This window comes from Cervus elaphus, chromosome 25 (genome assembly GCF_910594005.1).
Source record: "Cervus elaphus chromosome 25, mCerEla1.1, whole genome shotgun sequence".
NCBI classification, from domain to species: Eukaryota; Metazoa; Chordata; class Mammalia; order Artiodactyla; family Cervidae; genus Cervus; species Cervus elaphus.
In genome coordinates this window covers 59,347,234-59,365,149 of record NC_057839.1, presented here as the reverse complement: position 1 = coordinate 59,365,149, position 17,916 = coordinate 59,347,234, and the positions used below count along the sequence as shown (strand labels likewise).

Here is a 17,916-nt window from a genome sequence, read left to right as displayed (position 1 = left end):
TCCCCCCTCCCCCCTCCTTCCTTTCCCCATCTGAAATCAAGATGGAGGCTCGCGGCGGCCGCCGGCGCCCGTGATCGCGGAGCTCCCGCCGGCCCCCCCGGGCCACCCCCCACCCCCTGCCGCCCTCGCGACTGCGTGTCCGGCGCCGCGGCGCGCGTGGCTGCCCGCGCTCCGGCCCGCGCCGCCGAGGCCGTGGCTCCGCGCTCCCGCCCCGCGGCCGGCTCGCGGCTCCCGGGCGGAGTCCTCGTCTATGTGGGCGCGCTCCTCGGGCCGAGCCGCCGCCGCCGCCCGCCGCCGCCCCGGGGCTCTGCGTCCACGCGCCGGGCGCGGGCAGCAGGGCGCTCGGCGCCGCCAGGCCCGGCGCGGAGCGGGCGGCGCGCGGCGCTAGGGGCGCGGGGCCCGAGCCGGGCGCGGCCGCGGGCGCCGCCGCAGCCATGAGCGGCAGCAGTAGCAGCGGCGGCGGCGGTGCTGCCGCCGCCCCCGCCGCTTCCTCCGGCCCCGCCGCTGCGGCCAGCGCGGCGAGCTCGGGCTGCGGGGGCGGCGCCGGCGAGGGGGCCGAGGAGGCGGCCAAGGACCTGGCCGACATCGCGGCCTTCTTCCGATCCGGTGAGTGCACCCGCGCCGCTGCCCGCGCGCTTCGCCACCGGCCCCCGCCGCGGAGGCGCGGTCCGCGGGCCCCGGCGCGCCCGGTGCTTGCTCGCCCGCCCGCCCGTCGGGCCCGGAGCGCGCCAGCCCAGGCCGCTGCCCTGCACCCCAACACCCGCGGGTCCGGCTGCCCGCGCCGCCCCGAGCGCCGCGGATCGGCCGGGGCGCCGCCGGCTCGCCCTTCCTTTCGCCCCCGCCACTGGTTTCCCGGGTGAAATCTCCCCGTCGCCCGCCCCGGCGGCTACCGCTCCACCGGTTGGGGCGCCGGCTCTTTGTCTCCTTCGCGGGAGGGCCGAGGAGGCTGCGGCGGCGGGGACGGCGAGGGCGGAGGCCCCCCTGCCCCCCGGAGGCCGAGCGGACTGGGGCGGCGGGGCCAGGCCCCGGGAAAGCGGTCTCTCATCGGGGCTCGTCTCCGTGGCCGATTTGTCAGTAGTCCCTCCTCGGCTCCATAAGCAGCCAGGTTTCTTCTCTCGCCTGTCACCTCCCCGGCCTCGATCTACACTTCTGTGAAACGGGGCTGCCGGGGCACTCGCAGCCCGGGGAGGGGAGGAGGGCGGTGATGGCTGAAATGGAGCGCGGCCGGCCGGGCGATGGGTGAGCCATTGTCTCCGGGGGTGGCCCGGGAGGGACACCCTGGGGACGTGTTGGCCTCAGGGGTGGAGGCGCGGGGCCGGCACGCGCTGGGCCTTGCCCGGGAGGCAGTGCCGGGGTGGCCGGGTGTCTCTGGGGCGAAGGGGGGGCGGTGGTCAAGGGAGAAACGAGCTTTGCGACCCGCCCGCGGGGAGCCGGCGCGGGAGGCGTGACAGGGCGTCCTGGGGACCCCGGCGGCGGCGCCGCGTCCCGCCCGCGCCCAGTCCGGTTTGTTCGCGCGTCCGGGCGGCCTCGCGGCCCCGCAAGAGCGGTGCCCAGCGGACCAGGAGCTGGGTAGGGAGGATGCAGACTCGGCGCTGGAGAGCCGGGGAGGGCGGGCCAGGCCGGGGCCGGGGGTGGGCGGGAGGGCGCGGGGTGCTGGTGGCGGCTCCCGGGAGGACGTCGGGGGAGCGGCCTGTGACGGGACGCGAACCGAAGCCCGGAGGCTCACGTTTCTTCGTGGCCCCTTTCAAAATCCAGTTCCCAGATCCAGTGAGATCAGTTGGGTAATCCGGGTCGCAGGGAGCAATTTGCAGCGGGTGCGCGATGGTCGGAGGCAGAAGTTAGCCTTGCCGGGTAGACCCCTGGTTTAGTAGTACTGTCTTCCCTCGTTTTCTTGATCCTTGCTAGGCGGGGTTCGTTTTGAGTCGTTTTAACAGATTGGTTGTGGCTGGGAGTGACACTCGCTGACTCTGTGCTGGGGTTAATACACTCCCCAGTGCTCTCTCTCCCTGTGAGGTCCCCGAAGAAAGCAAAGGTTTAGGAAAACACAAACTCCTTCAAGTGAAAGCCTTTTTTTGTGTGCAACTCGCCCGATAGAGCAGCCCCATCTTACCACTTAATAGCAGACCTGGGACGTCTTCCCTTCATGCCCTGAAGCTAAGTCTAGCCTGTCTTCGCTCTCTCTCTCCACCACCTGTCACAGAATAATAGATTCTGTGCAGAATCCAGCGCCTTTCTCTTAGAAAGGCGTGTGTGCCCTGGAGAGGGAATTTTTGGTGCTTATGAGGCCAGACTTCCTTACATCTTTATTATGCACAGAGAAATCACTTCTTCTGCTCAGAAGAGCCTCAGAAGACATCAAGTTGGACTGGATGCTCCCAGAGTACTTGCTCTCAGTTACTGTGGCTCCCCCCAGGGTTTACCTGTCGGTGGCCAGGGGTCTTGTCCTGTGTTTGCTCCTGTTCATGTTCCTTTTGGGGTAGAACCACTCCGTGCTGCTCACGAGTTTATTCTTTTCTTCCTCACTCCAAAATTGATTGGGCATACTGCCGCTTTCCTTGTTTGACTTGGAATCAGGAACCAGAGCAGATTATAAGTAGGCGGCCATTGTGTGGTCCCATCCCAGGGGTAGCCTAGAACATCTTTTGAATGTGCTTTTCCCTCCTTAGGGCAACCCTGAATTCCTGACCTAGATCTTGGCTCCAGCATCTGGGGCAGCGATAGCTAGCAGAGGGAGGATAGAGGAGAGGGACCATTCAGTTGGATTGATGGGTGGGGGTGGGAAGGGGCAAACGGTTAGACAGATGAAGTCGGGGGGCCCTGGGTGGGGACCTCACCTGGTGGAATGGCAGAAGTGGGAGTTTGGAGGGGGATGGCCCTGCTGGGCAGTTTTGATTGAATGTGGGTGGTTGAACAGAGAAGTAAAATTGGACATTCTTTCCAGAAAATAGGTTCTTAACTGACTGGGGTGGACAGATCAGAGTGTGGTGGTTTTTCCATGGTGTTGTGAGCCAGGTGCTTAAGACTGCCAGCCTGATTTAGACAAGGTACTTCTACTGGTTGCCTCTCATTTCTTGGCCCTGGAACTGTTGGCGTGGCCACCTGATTTTCGTGCCTCCTTTTTGTTCCTTGTCCATACTGCAACGATTTAGTTTTATCCTTGTGGTTACTGAGTGAAAACTGGCGACTATGATTGGATGAAAGAAGGAGAATTTAGCTTATTAGAACTTTTACATAATTAGAGCAGTTCAGGAAGAGAATCCAAGGCCATGATTACTGGATGCACTCAAGCAGGGCACTGCCACCTGCCCGCGTTGGGAGCTGGGAACTGGGGGCAGGACTCCTGCACTTGGAGAGGGTCTTGGGGGGGCGGTGGGGTGGCTCTAGGGCTGTTAACCTCCTTGGACTCTGTGGTTCCCTCTGAGCTCCTAGCACCTAGTGGTCATTCTTTAGTTTTCTTGTCAAAAGGCATCACAAACATGAGCTAGTCCATTAAAAATTTTTTTTTAAGTTTACAGAAGAGGAATCAGGCTTCCAGGGAGGTTGAGTGACTTGCTCAGAAGAGAACTCTGGTAGAGTTGGGGTCAGGGCCGGGAAGCATTTCCCTCGCTCTGGTACTCTTTCCCCAGTTGCCTGTCATGGCCAGGACTTTGCTTACATTAGTTCTCAATCCCGCTGGGACCAATCACTTTTATTGCCAATCTATTTTGGGGCCCTGTTCTTACGACAATAAATCATTCTTTCAGAGCTCTCTATTTAACCTTGCAAGAGTGTGTGTGTGTCTGGTGGGGGTATTTACATAAATGTCTTATTTTTAACCTGCCTGGTATGTTTCAGGTTGGCATTATATGAGCGTGCAGAGCATAAGGGTGTTTGGTTATTCTGAAAGGTTGTCAGCTCACTGCACTAGGTTCCTTTCCTTACTAAGTCTTACTTCTGGACCCGTGGCTGCAGCCCTTCTCTTTCCAATGGAATATGTGAAGACACTTGAGTCAGTTACTTAAGGAGAGAGCAGGGTGCGTGTCCTTCTATGTTGATATAATGATTTCCTCATGGAATATTGAGGGAACTTGTCTTCAGATTTCTGCTTCTAACACCACTTAAATCCCTGGCCTCTGAGCTTGCCCTGCTGCTTCTGTGTATATTTAGAAGCCTGGAAGCTTTGGTCTTTGTGAGCACCAGTAATAATTATTGTATTAAAAAGTCAGTCCTTGTTACCCTCAATATTTTGAAAAGGAAAGCAGAAGAAAATATAGTGAATGTTGGTTTCCCCCTTTTCAGTGACACAGTGAGGTTCAGTTTCAGAGGAGAGTAGAGAGGGAGCTGGAAGTATCCTATAAGTGATTTTCAGGAAATCAGAGGACAGTAAAAAAAAAAAAAAAAAATCATTGAAGGAAACTTTCCATTAAGACCTTGTAAACTGACTTATTGACATAGACAGTTGTATTCTTTCCTTTGCAGTTTAACCATCCATGATTCAAATGAAGATTTAGATGAAGCCATTTAAACCGTTTAAATGATTAACCAAAATTTACATGAAGCCAGTGGTTCTGTTCAAGCTGTGGCATGTGGCTTAAATCTGTTCAAGTGTGTATTAAAAATACGTGATTAGCATGGCCTTTTCAGGCCTTTTAAGTGTTGTGATAAATGTGGGATCTGTTTCTAAGTGAAAGATGTGTTTGGGGCGGTCATAATCTAAATCAGCCGTATCTGATATTTAAGTTTATTTTCTTGACTCTTCCACTGAGGAAATAAAATTTTATCTCATATCCTTGGCGGCATTCCAGAGAAAAGTCCAATTCTTAATCAGTAGCCACACTTTGCCTAGTCAAGTCACTTACGTTGATAGGGATGAATTGTGTTGTACTATAAAAAGCCGCCTTAACAACCCCCTTCTTTCCTCCTCGGTTCTCTAATGAATTGGTTTTTTATTTCCTTAAGTGCATTGTCTCGACGGATTTTTAGTGGTGCCGCCGGCAGAACAGGAGCCCCCTCGGTGCGCGGGGAAGAAAGGCTGTGGGCGAGAACCCCGCCGCGTTCCCGGGAAAGGGGGCGGCGCCTCCGCCGCGGCTCGGTTCTTCCTCTCGCGAGCGTTCGGGCCGAGCGCCTGGGCGAATGCCCCGGGGGCGGCTGTGCGGTCCAGAGGACAGAGATGCAGGCTTTTGTATCTTTTCCCCTGATCCTCAGCCCCGCAGGCCGCCGCTCGGGGGTGGGGGACAGGGAACAGGGTTGGCCCAGGGGCGCAGAAAGGTTATGAGGGGTTAGATGGCGCCGGGACGGAGTTCTCTCTCGTTCCACTTCAGGTTACGCCGCTGAGCCGTCCAGTCAGCCCAGGGCAAGGGGACGAGCTCGCTCGGGAATCTTCTCAGAGCCCCTTGAGTGTGGGCGGGTGTGTTTATTATTGTTATTATTATTATTATTATTACTGTCGTTCGGCTGGGGCCATTCAGGGCATTCCTGTTGCTGTATCTCTGCACTGAGGGCAAAGGAGCAAAAATGGAGAAAGAGTGTGGGGGTCGGGACAAGGCCCCTCTCGGCAGGGCGCTGGCGTGCTGCCTCCTTCCGCTTCCCTGCTCCCCGCCGCCCCTGGGCTCCCGTGTCCACCGCGGAGGCCCTGCCTCCCGGACTGTGTGGCTTCTGCTTGCTGTCACAGTACCCGGCCCCAGCCCCGGGGCCTCCCAGTGAGGAGACCCCCTGCTGGAGTTTCCAAGTGAGTGATGTTATTGTTAATGGGGGTTCCCGCTCTCCTCTTTACGGGTTGGCCAGTGTCTCAGTCCTATCTTCACTTTCTCACTTGCTAATGGAAGCCTCCGTTTGCTTGGTTACCTTCATTTCCTCCTTTTTGGTTCTCTCTCCCCATAAGGAAGCCCCTGTAAACCCAAGTTCTGCACCCCCTGCCCTCTGGGAAAGGTTATATGCCTGGGCCGAGTTTGACAGGAGGGTGTGTGGGCTTCCCAGGCTTAAGGCCTAGGGGCTTGATGGGGAGAAATGGTGCGACCTCCTGGAGTATTTGGTCTAATGCCAGATGTGCTCTGGCAACATGAAACTGCACTTAGGTCATAAATATATTTATTTGCATTGCGGGCTTCCCTGGTGGCTCAGGCAGTAAAGAATCTGCCTGCAACGCGGGAGACCCATTTTCGATCCCTGGGTCGGGAAGATCACCTGGAGAAGGAAATGGCAACCCACTCCAGTACTCTTGCCTGGAGAATCCCATGGCCAGAGGAACCCGGCAGGCTACAGCCCATGGGGTCGCAAAGAGTCAGACACTGAGCGACTAAGCGCAGCACACACACTTGCATTGTAGGCTACTGACTTCCTTGATCAGCCACGCGGCTGCTCTTCGCTGGGAGGACTGTGGAGCAGTTTATACAGCAGATCTTGTAGTTTGGAAGGAGCATGCTGTTTGGGCTCTGTCGTAAGTTAGTACAGTTTAGCAGTTGCCCTGACAGAGGAAGCTGGAATGAAAACCTCAGTGAGCAAACAGAATAGTTTCTTGGTCTAGGGTACTTTGGGTTAGTGGTGTCCACCTGAGTCTGTCAGGCTTATTTTCTTACAGCCCATAGGCCTGTTGTGGACAGTGATGAACTGCACTCAGGTTCTCTTTAGGAGGGGTTTCTGCAAGGTCCTGCCCACTGCATGGCCTTCTCTTCTTTACCTTCCTAGTACTTGCTATACTGCCCTGTTCCTGACCGACTGCTGGGAAGGGCTAAGGCCCTTCCTTCACTGTCTGCTGCTCTTGGTGGCATTTAAAAGAGCAGATGTGAACAGATGAACTGTGGTATATCCATTCAGCTGATGCTGCGTGAGGGAAGCCTGCCTCCAAAGGCTACATGGGAGTCCACTTGTATGACTTTCTCAAAGAAATAGAACTGGAGGGACAGAGAAGTGATCGGTTGGTTACCAGGAGTTAGAGGGGGGAAAAGGGTGACTCCAGAGGGGCAATGTGGGGGATGTTTTGAAGGATGATAGCATTTTGCATCCTGGCTGTGGTGGTGATTCTGCACATTAAAATTCATAGACCTGAACACAGGAAAAGGAATCCATTTGTACTGTGTGTCAGTTTAAAACGTAACATTAAACTAAGACTAGCTACAAACTGGGCAAAAATATTTATTACAATTCAGATGAAGAATTATATGTGCAGGATTGAAAAAGGGCTTCCTCAAATCAGTGAGAAAGGCAGTCTGAAAGGGAAATAGACAATGCAACTACAGAATGGCCACACACATTCAAGGAAATGCAAATACAAACCGTGAGACACCAACAGAAGCCAAATCTAATAGAAGTAATTTCTCAAAGGTAAACCTGAATAAAACTGAGTTATTTTGGGAAGAATTTTCTGTTGATTTTAAAGATAGTACAAGCTGGGTTTAGAAAAGGCAGAGGGATCAGAGATCAAATTGCCAACATTCATTGAATCATAGAAAAAGCAAGAGAATTCCAGAAAAACCTCTACTTCTGCTTCATTGACTATGCCAGCCTTTGACTCTGTGGGTCACAACAAACTGTGGAAAATTCTGAAAGAGATGGAAATACCAGACCACCTTATCTGTCTCGTGAGAGACTCATATTCAGATCAAGAAGCAACAGTTAGAAAAGGACATGGAACAACAGACTGGTTCCAAATTGGGAAAGGAGTACGTCAAGGCTGTATATTGTCACCCTGCTTACTTAACTTCTATGTAGAGTACATTATGTGAAATACTGGGCTGGATGAATCACAAGCTGGAATCAAGATTGCCATGAGAAATATCAACAACCTCGGATACGCAGATGATACCATCCTAATGGCAGAAAGTGAAGAGGAGCTAAAGAACCATTTGATGAAAGCAAAAAGGAGAATGAAGAAGTTGGCTTAAAACTCAACATTCAGAAAACTAAGATCATGGCATCTGGTCCCATCACTTCATGGTAAATATTAATAGAAGGGGAAAAAGTGGGAGCAGTGACAGGTTTTATTTTCTTGGACCCCAAAATCACTGTGAATGGTGACTTTAGCCATAAAATGAAAAGACACTTGCTCCTTGTGAAGGAAAGCTATGACAGACCTAGACAGCGTATTCAAAAGCAAAGACATCGCTTTGCTGACAAAGGTCCATCTAGTGAAAGCTGCGGTTTTTCCAGTGGTCATGTATGGATGTGGGAGTTGGACCATAAAGGAGGCTGAGCTCTGAAGAATTGATGCTTTCGAATTGTGGTTCTGGAGAAGACTCTTGAGAGTCCCTTGAATCTGCAAGGAGATCAAACCAGTCAGTCCTAAAGGAAATCTACCCTGCACATTCATTGGAAGGATTGATGTTGAAGCTGAAGCTCCAGTACTTTGACCTCCTGATGCAAAGAGCCGACTCATTGGAAAAGACCCTGATGCTGGGAAAGATTGAAGGCAGAAGGAGAAGGGGGCGACAGAGGATGAGATGGTTGGATGGCTTTACCAACTCAATGAGCGTGAATTTGAGCAAACTCTGGGAAACAGTGGAGGACAGAGAAGCCTGGTGTGCTGCAGTCCATGGGGTTGCAAAGAGCTGGACGGGCCTGAGTGACTATAAACAGTAGTCAGATGGACCTAGGTGGGACCAAACTTCCTGTAACGCCTAGGGTTAATCTGGGGAAAGGTTGAAGATAGTTATGGGGAAATAAAGATTGTTTTCTTAGATTCTATAAGAAGCATGACTTGAGAATCCATTTGGCAAGTCTGCTGCCTTAAAAAACTATCTTTAGATGCGAACAGTCACCATTTTTCCTGCTTGAAATTTTCCCTCCACTGAGTTCTGCTGCTGTCCAGAAAGAAAAAGAGGAGCACAGGCAGAGTGGTCTGCTGTGCCCTGACATTCCTGGTGTTAAAGAGGGAATTTCTAGGGATAAGTTTCACTTGGAGGAGGGGGCGTTGTTCCTGCATAAATAACTATGTGAGATCATTCACCCTCAGTTCATGGACTTTCCTACATGTAATTAACTCTGAAGCTGTGTATTTCACAGTGTTGATGGTTAAGGAGTGAATTTATAAAGTGTTAGTCTCCCCACTTAAGACTCATAACCATAAAGTGAAGTTGTTCTTGAACTTGAGAAAAACACAATTCAAGTTTAAAAGTATAACCCTCAAATATTTTTAGATAGGTTTTGTTGGTGTCTCTTCAAGTATGGTCGCCTGTGTGTATCTTGGAAAAGTTGTAAAAAACCCCACTTTGGAATTCTGTGAATGGGAGGTGTCAGTGCAAGAAGTAATGAATATATCAGAGACTGATATTTGAAATCTTTTTTTTTTTCTTTTAATTTTTTGGCCGCATGGCCTGTGGGAGCGTAGTTGCCCGACCAGGGATCCAACCCCTAGTCCCTGCATTGGAAGCATGGAGTCTTAACTACTGGACTTCCAGGGAAGTCCTTGAAATCTATTTTAAAACAACCCATGTTTCTTAGTATAGATGAAGTGGAATGTATAAATAACGTGTATTTTAGGGCAGGATGTTTTAATTTGAGTTTGAAAATTAGGCTTATGAAAAGACTGAGAGGTTGGTCAAAACAGTATATACAGTTTTTCCATCGTTGATTCCTTTTAGCACTTCCTCTTCTCATTCTGATTCATGTCTTCAAGGATTCCTCTTTCCTTCGTTATTGCTGCTGTTGAACATTGGGCCTGCAAACCCAAGCAGGGCCCTCCTGGGCAATGTGGATTCTGCAAGTTTTATGTTTTCTTACTTGCTTTTACTCTTAGTTAATGCTTGTTCTTGACATCAGATGCACTAGGATCTGCAGGAATAACAAAGTGCATGTTATTTATTTTTATTAGTTTAGCTTTTAAGTGATAAGGACCAAAAAGTACAATTCATCTGCTTATTCTGTGGGTGCACACAAATATATTGGGAAGCAGTGCTTTGATTAGACTGTTGCTTTAAGTATTTCTGCTGATCTGGAATCAGTCCTAGAGTGAAATCTCCAAAGTCTAAATTGTCTAATACTTTACCATCTTAATAACAAGTAGGTTCCTGGTGTCTGATACTAAACAGATGTTTCTTGCTTGTAGATAGCTATTAAAAAAAAAAACACATTGTGATCATGAGAAACCCCTTCCAGCCCTCACTGTCCTTTTCAGTACCACAGTGATGGTAGCTGGCACCCAAGGACCCGAACCAGCTCCAAAAAGCCAGATTGCACTGAGGCAGAGTGTATTTCACACATTTATTCTGGGGTTACTTCACCTCCATCTAAACGTGGTTGCTCTTGTCCTAATATATCTTGGGTCCAGGAACTTTGAGAACCGTCGCTAATTGGATGGTTTCCAGGCCATCCGTTTCCTTCACGTGACAGTTCCGTTCACGTGTCTCCCTCTGGGAGAGCAGCTCCTCGCGGGAGTAGTGAGTTTCAGCATTCTGCAAGCTGGCCGTGTACCTGTTCCTTTCCGGATATTTGACTGCAGCCTGAGAGATGCTGAATCTGCTGTGTTCATTGCTGGGCATCCCTCATCTCCATGGCATCATTTATAGGTCCTGTCTCAGCCCTGCTGATTGCTGAACACAAAGAAGGGGACAGCCTGCTGGTGAGATGGGACCTGTCCCCCCCGAACCACATTACAGGAGACCTCTGACTGTAAACCCTACTCAGGATTAAGGTGGGATGATGGTAAATTGCCTGTGACAGCTTGTACTGTGAATTTGGGGCTGTTTGTGGGGAAGATGGGATGGCGGGCAGTCGTGGAACCTCGCGCTTGCTTGTAACCTAAGTCTTCAGCAGCAGCTGCCAGAGCGATATGGGAGGCCAGGACCCCCAGTCCTTGGGGATCAGCTAACCTCTTCAGAGTTAGGCTCCATAGAGGGTCAAGTAAGTGCATGCAGAAGCAATAACCTGCTTGTAACGTCAGAGAGTGATATTTAAAATGCCATGTTTATTCCCCCCCCCCCCCCCCCCCCCCGCAAACATTATGAACGTCAGCCTTGTCCTTCAGGAAAACCTGGTGAAGCTTTCTCTTAACTATTATCTCTGTTGCTGCTGCCACCTGAGGGCCTGTGGGTCTAGGTGCGCGCAGGTGTTTTATATACGTTTTCTCATGTAAAATCAGATCCCCCCCCCCCCCCCCCCAGGAGGTGGAGGCTATTTCTGTGTTCAGATGAGGATCTCAGCCTCTGGGGAGGATGAATGACTGTCCCAGTTTGCACTGCTTGTAAGGGCTCGGGCTGGAATTTAAACCCACAGCTGCCAGACCACAAAGCCCCCACATCGCCTTTTCTTCTCCAGTGGAGGGAAAGAGGAGAAAGGACCCTCCCTCCATACAGCATCCCACGAGGCCCGGTGTTGTAATTGTCAGATCTTTATTTTTTTTTATTTTTTATTTTTTTTATTGTCATAGAATTACCTTTTTTTTTCCATTTATTTTTATTAGTTGGAGGCTAATTACTTTACAATATTGTAGTGTGGAGATTTCTTAAAAAACTGGAAATAGAACTGCCATATGACCCAGCAATACCACTTCTGGGCATACGCACTGAGGAAACCAGATCTGAAAGAGACACGTGCACCCCAATGTTCATTGCAGCACTGTTTATAATAGCCAGGATATGGAAGCAACCTAGATACCCATCAGGAGACGAATGGATAAGGAAGTTGTCAGATCTTTAAAACTGAATGTGTACATCCTCGTGTGTTGAAGATGGAAGCTGTAATTTACAGGTCTCACACCGAACAAAAGTGGAATGACAGATTCCGGGATAGAGCAAGCACTTTTTCACTGTAGTCTGAGCCCTGTGATTTAGCTTCTGTGCCTTTCCTCTTCTCACTTGATTAAAGCTGATGTTCCTTGTTACATAAATAACCCCAGTAACCCAGCTGTCCTACTGAGGTGGTTTTGAGTTTTGCTGCCTCCGACCTGTCTGTCTAGGGAGGACTCTTGTGGCCGGGCTGGTCCCCGCTTCCCTGGCTGTGGCCACTTGGTCTGAAGTGGGAGGAAGTTCGGTGGCTGTCAGGGTTAGTGGAGGGAAGTTTGGGAAGGGCAGGGAGAAGCTGGCTGGGGAGGGAAGTTTTCCAGCCATTGGCTGTGTGTGTCACATTGTAAAGAATTCCTGGGCTTCCTTTCTAACTGAGGAAGCTTGCATGGGTGGGGGCATGGGGAGGGGCTGGAGACTGCTAAGCTGCTTTTTCGGGGACAGTTTTAAGAGGTGGGTGTGGTCATTCCCGGGTTCTTTCTAGAGCTGTTTTGTTGCAGCTTCTCATGTCTTTGCTGTTATTCATGGAAGTGTACGCATAGATGATGAATGTTGTGGTCATGGGGAACAGAGACTTACTTCCTGCCATCCTCTTTTAGTGGGATAACTCCTGGGTGTGTGTTCTAGGTTTTCGTTTCTGTGGGGTACATTTCCATCAGGTACACCTTACCTGTCCCCGTCACAGTATGTCACCGGAAGGTGTACTATCCTCTTGAAATCTAATTTTCCTTTCTTCCTGGTTTATTCAAGGAGTTTCTTAAGTTTCTTTTTTTTAATTTTTGTTTAATTATTGCTTTTAAGAAAATTCTACAGTTAAAGTCATATTGGCCTACTGTTGAATGGGAGAGTATGTGCTTTTGACATGCTATTTTAGTTGATCTTGATTTTAAAGCAGCACAGGAGGTACAAGGCTCAAATTCATATCAATTTAGTCAAGTTGAGATTTCACTTGTATGCATCATTTCTGGCTGTTTAGTTGGTTCTTGTCTTCATGGTTGATTGCATTTAAAGCTTGTTGTGGTTTTTTCTGCTGCTGGAGATAGCAGATGAGTTTATTTTGAGAAGCCAGTTCTCATGTTCAGAGAAGAACTCAAAATCCCCAGTTGTTACTGTTTCACTGCAGGACCATCACCTCCTCCTTCCCTCCCCCCTCTCTGGATATGTACACACACACACACACACACACACAAGACACACATATATTTGTATATGTTAAATTTAGATGTTATTTTGTATCTGAACCATTTGAGAGTAAGTTGCAAGCTGGTGGTGCCCTTACCTCTAAAAGGTGACTTCACAGTATTTTCTCAGAGCAAGGACATTCTCTTACATAATGACCCAAATTAGAAATTTTTATGTGTTATTATCTAAATCTGCTGACTTCAATAAAATTTTACCAGTTGTTCCAGAAAGTCTTGGTGATTAAAAAAAAATCTTGGTGGTCCACCATTCTATCCAGGAACACATACGATTATTGATAGATTTAGTTGTCATGTCTCTTCGGTTTTCTTTAATTTGGAACATCTCCCCAGCCTGTTTGTTTTGTTCCCTGGCAGGTTCTAGTCAGTTTTTTGGAGGACTGTCCCTCGGTTTGGGTGGAGTGTCCCTCCTGACCAGGTTCAGGTCGTGCGTGGCCGATGGAAGGGCTGAGTCCTTCCCCTAACGCCCCATGGGGGACCCAGCTGTCACCTGCCCTCTGTGAGATGTTCGTTCAGTCTTCTGATGCAGGGGGTGGCTACCACTGTACTGTTCTCTTGTAATCAGCGTCTTGTGAAGAGAGAATTCGAGACTGTGGAAAATCCTGTTCCTTTGCTGACTCTAATTTGCTGGTTATCTCCATTGCTGACTTTTGCCTGAATCAGTGATTATGATGATGGTTTCAACCTGGTGAGTTTTCTAGCTTCATTACTCCTTCTGTGTTTCGTTGGCTTTTGACCGTAAGGGCTCTCTTTCTGCTGCACTTGTTTATTTCTGTAAGTGTGGCCTTACGGATTCCCGTCTTGTTGTTCAATCGCTAGGCCGTGTCTGACTCTTTGCGACCCCAGGGACTGTCTTAGGCTATAATCCTTTGATGTCATTACTTAGCTTGATGCTCAGTTGTTCATGATCTGGCCAGTGGTGTCCTTTCAGACTGGCTCCTTTTTCTTTTGTGACGTGTCCCCATCATTTATGGGGCACTTCCTTATTTTCTGACACAGTGAAATGTCCCAGGCTTCTGTTATTTCCTGACTCCAGCCCTGAAATCGCCACTTCTCCAAGGAGCCCTGGTTCATTTTCGCAGAGGACAGCATGAAGAAACTCAGTCTGGGCACTGAGTGTGCTAATGCTACAGGGGTGTTACTGCTTCCAGAACCTCTCAGTGCACAGAGCCGGGAAGTGGGGAGTTTGCGTGCACATATGCTTGTGTGCGCACACACTCAGCATCACATGACACGTGCTGTTCTTTGCGCACCTGTCTGTAATAAAAACCACGAGTTTGTACACATGCCTTCAATTCCAGTCCAGTACTACAGACTGTATTTCAGTTTTCCCTTTCCCAAATTTGTTAATTCCCTTCTCTGACAGTGAAGGCTCCTTTTATCCCCAACGTCTGCATGGACTTACTCAGTCCAAGAAAATGCAGAAAGCAATTTCGAAATGCTAAGCCATACCACTGTGATAAATGAACCTACATCTTCAAGTTGAAACTGTTCAAATCGGCAGTTAGCGGTCAGCTTCTGTTCAGCTCCGTGCCTTGTCACTTAGTCACCCAAAGAAAACAGATGAAGTCATGGGCTGGAACTCCCCCGAGGCATGTTTAAGAAAAGAGCTGCCAGACTCCGTCAGCAGCTCGCTTTCTGGGGATGTTGAAGCACAACGTTGGAAAATCAGGAGTTGCCAAAAAAGAAGGGGAGATTAATTTCTAACAAGTGTGGTTTATAAAGCCAACACCTGTTGTGGGCAAAACAGTTGATCATCTTCATCTCCATGTACTCGTTGCCAGAAGAGAGGAGGGAAAAGGAAAAAAGTGTTGAGATACTAAGAATGAGTGATTGGATGCAAGGGATGGTCTGAGTATGGGTAGGGTGTTGGGTGGAGGCTGGGGAGAGGGTGGTCTTTTCGCAGGAATCCGTCAGGTGCTATGAGTAGAGGAGAGAGCTGAGTGCGTGGAGTAAGTCATGAGTCACGACTTGGGAGACTTGCTTTCTGCCCTTCATTGACTAAATGTTTCTTCCCAGAAACCACCTCTGGAGTGTCCGAGTTAACGCGGGATTTCTAGGAAGTGTCTGGGCACTCAGTTCTAGAAACTGTGGTCCACTGGGTGCAGATCTCGTTACAGGCAAGATGAATTTTTGCTGCTCAGAGGTTTGCTCCATTAAATGATGACACAGAATGAACACAGGCTCTTGATTTGGGGAGACAGTGTCAGTTTCCTTTGTTGCGCTCTGTTTCCTGTGCCTGTCTGCGTGCTCCTTGGATGGTCGTCTGGGAGAGTCAGCCTCTGTACCTGTACAAGCCCTTCCTACAACTAGACAGTTCAGCCAAAAAGAAGAATCTTAATTTGCTTGTTAATGCCCTAAGAGCAAAAGCCTTTTCATTTGGAAAATTTGGAGAATAAAAGGTCATGACTGCTACTGGGTCAAGCATTCTGGGGAAGGGCTTTTGGGTGCTGACAATATTCTGGGATTACCTAGTGGCCAGTGGCTTAGCAGTAAAGAATCTGTCTGCAATGTAGGAGATGAGAGTTCAATCTCTGGGGGTGGGGAAGATCCCCTGGAGAAGGAAATGGCAACTCGCTCCAGTATTCTTGCCTGGAGCATCCCACGGACAGAGGAACCTGGCAGGCTACAGTCCACGGGGTCGCAGAGAGCCGGGCCTGACCAAGCGCACACACATCATGGTGAATATACTAAATATACTAAAGTCAACTGTACACTTTTTTTTAAAGGGAGAATTTTACACTCTGCGAGTTATGTATCAATAAAAAGGATACAACTAAATTGTCAATATTTCAGAGTCTTCAACAGCTTCATTTATTGAGTGCTTACAGCCACCAGCTATTTAATTTTCATAGTCCTCTGCAGGGTAGGCAGTGGCATCTAGTGTTGTACCCGAGAGAGGGCACTCAGAGAGGGTTTTAACTTCCTGCAGGTCAGTAGCTCTTAGGGCTGGCCCGGAGGATCCAAGCATGCAGTGGTCTCCTGGGCGGGGTCCCAGGTGGAAGGAGTGTGCCTGCAGGGTTTTCTCCTGCTGTACCCTGCATGTCACACTGCGTGTGGGACACCATCCACGGAGCTTTCTTTGGTGTCTGAGAGAGGGAAAAAAAAGAAGAAATCACTCCTTTCTGAAGGAGGGCCTTGTAGATAAGATCTGATTTGGCTTCTGTTGTGATTTGATGGTGTGTGCCTACTTAGTCGTTTCAGTCATGTCCAACTGTTTGTGACCCCATAGACTGTAGCCCGCCAGGCTCCTCTGTCCATGGGATTCTCCAGGCAAGAACACTGGAGTGGGTGGCCATGCCCTCTTCCAGGGGATCCTCCCCCACCAGGGGTCAAATCCGCATCTAGGTGCATCTCCTGCATTGTAGGTGGAATCCTTACCATGGAGCCACTGGGGAATGCCGATTTGATGGTATATTTGGTAATTTCTTAGAGAACGTTGAATTATCTATCCCATTGAAAATTTCGGGGCATCTGTCAAAAAGGTAAGGCTTTGCTCCCCTGTAGGTGGTGTATCTGTGGGCCGTGAGAGCGCAGCTGAAGTGATTCAAACTGGTGATTGCACCCTTGCAGCATCCTGGGGAAGTTGAGGGAGAGGCAGCATGGTGCCCTGCTCCCACTCAAAGTGGCTGCCAGGGTTCTCCTGCTCATGTGAGTTCTCCATCCTTGGATACTGGAGTCAGCTCTGATCACTCGCATACACACGGCCAGTGTTAGACTCGAAGACAGAAACCGTACCAATTTGCATAAAATCGCATATGCTCTGTTGCAAGAATTTTCATTGTGCCTGTTTTAGAATTGAGTTGACACTTCATACAGAGTATGTGAGCTTCACTTAAAAGGAGATGTCTCAGAAAGAAGAATTTGGCTTTGACATTACTTTTGGGCATGGTCCCTGAAAGAAAGGAACCACGGAAGACTTTTTTTGTGTGAGCATTTTGAAACCTTTTCTCTTGCTTCCATACATTAAAAGCATGTAAAGGAGGTTGGGGTTTTGTCTGCTGTGTCGCCTGCCTGCACGGGGACCAGAGGTCTGGTGGAACAGGAGCCTTCCTGCTGGGTGGTGACCTTTTTATGATGTTTGTTCTGTCATCTTTGTTTCTCCGTTTCAAATGCCTAGCTCAGAATTGCTTGGCGCTTGAAGTGGTTTTCATCTTCACAGGACTTTATGGGCGCTGTGTAATGAATGAGCTGTTTACCCTTTGGTCTGTGTCAATATGCCAGGTGCCATCCAGCTGGAGAAGACAGAAATAATATTCTGGCCGGCGGGAGTTTGTATCTCTAAAGAGGCAAGGTGATTAGCAGGTTCTCTCTTCTGGCCTCTTTTGAAAATGTGCTGGGGAATAATGTAGAAATTAAAAGGACAAGAGGTGATCAGTGAGCCCAAGTCCACCTAATTGGAATTGCTCTCAAGGTGAAAATGAAATTTGAGGTGCTCTTGAAAAGACCAAGTCGATTATCTCTCACTTATCGCACGTATATTGACATACATAACATTTTTCCTGTTTACAGATGAGGATTTTGCCAAAGCTAGGGCAGAATTATTTTCAGTTCTCTTTATACCACCCCCGAATCCTCTTTTTCTTTGCCTGCGGTATAGGGGTGTGCTTTGTAACCAGAGCTATGTGAGAGTCACAAGTGCAGTTTTCTGAGTTTCAGGCCCGATCAGTCCCTCTGCCCTCGCTGGGCTGGCCTCAGGGGACGCTTCTAGACCTCTTGCCCATCAGCTGCTCGAGCCCCCATTGCACACCCCACGTTGTGACCCTGCCGTTGGCCCTGTCTCTGTGTTTGGTGTTCCCTTCTCTTCTTGCTTTTCCTAACTGCCTCAGCTGAGGTCAAGCGTCACTTCCATTAGGAAACCACCCATGTGTCTTCTGGCCTCATTGGCTGGCTGTGTTGGCGTAGAACCTCGTGTAGACCGCGTTCTGGTTCTGGGTCTTTGTTTCCTGTGAGGTTGGGCTGCTGGTCTCTGGCCTAGGGCAAGCTCCAAGGAGAGATGCAGTCAATGCTTTTTGATTCACTGTTCC

General features: G+C 49.6%; 1 protein-coding gene across 4 annotated transcripts in view; it reads left to right on the top strand.

Annotated features, from left to right (window-relative positions):
• Positions 1–402: 402 nt before the first annotated feature.
• TRIO (trio Rho guanine nucleotide exchange factor) overlaps positions 403–17,916 on the top strand; it is a 354,591-nt gene continuing 337,077 nt past the window's right edge. For 2 of the 4 annotated variants that reach the window (XM_043887111.1, XM_043887110.1), the window contains exon 1: positions 403–606. In XM_043887111.1, the coding sequence (XP_043743046.1) occupies positions 435–606 (172 nt within the window). In that variant the 5' untranslated portion in view covers positions 403–434. Of the gene's footprint in view, positions 607–1,220; positions 1,240–17,916 lie in introns of those variants that run through there. The other 2 variants (XM_043887107.1, XM_043887109.1) reach the window with 2 other exon arrangements.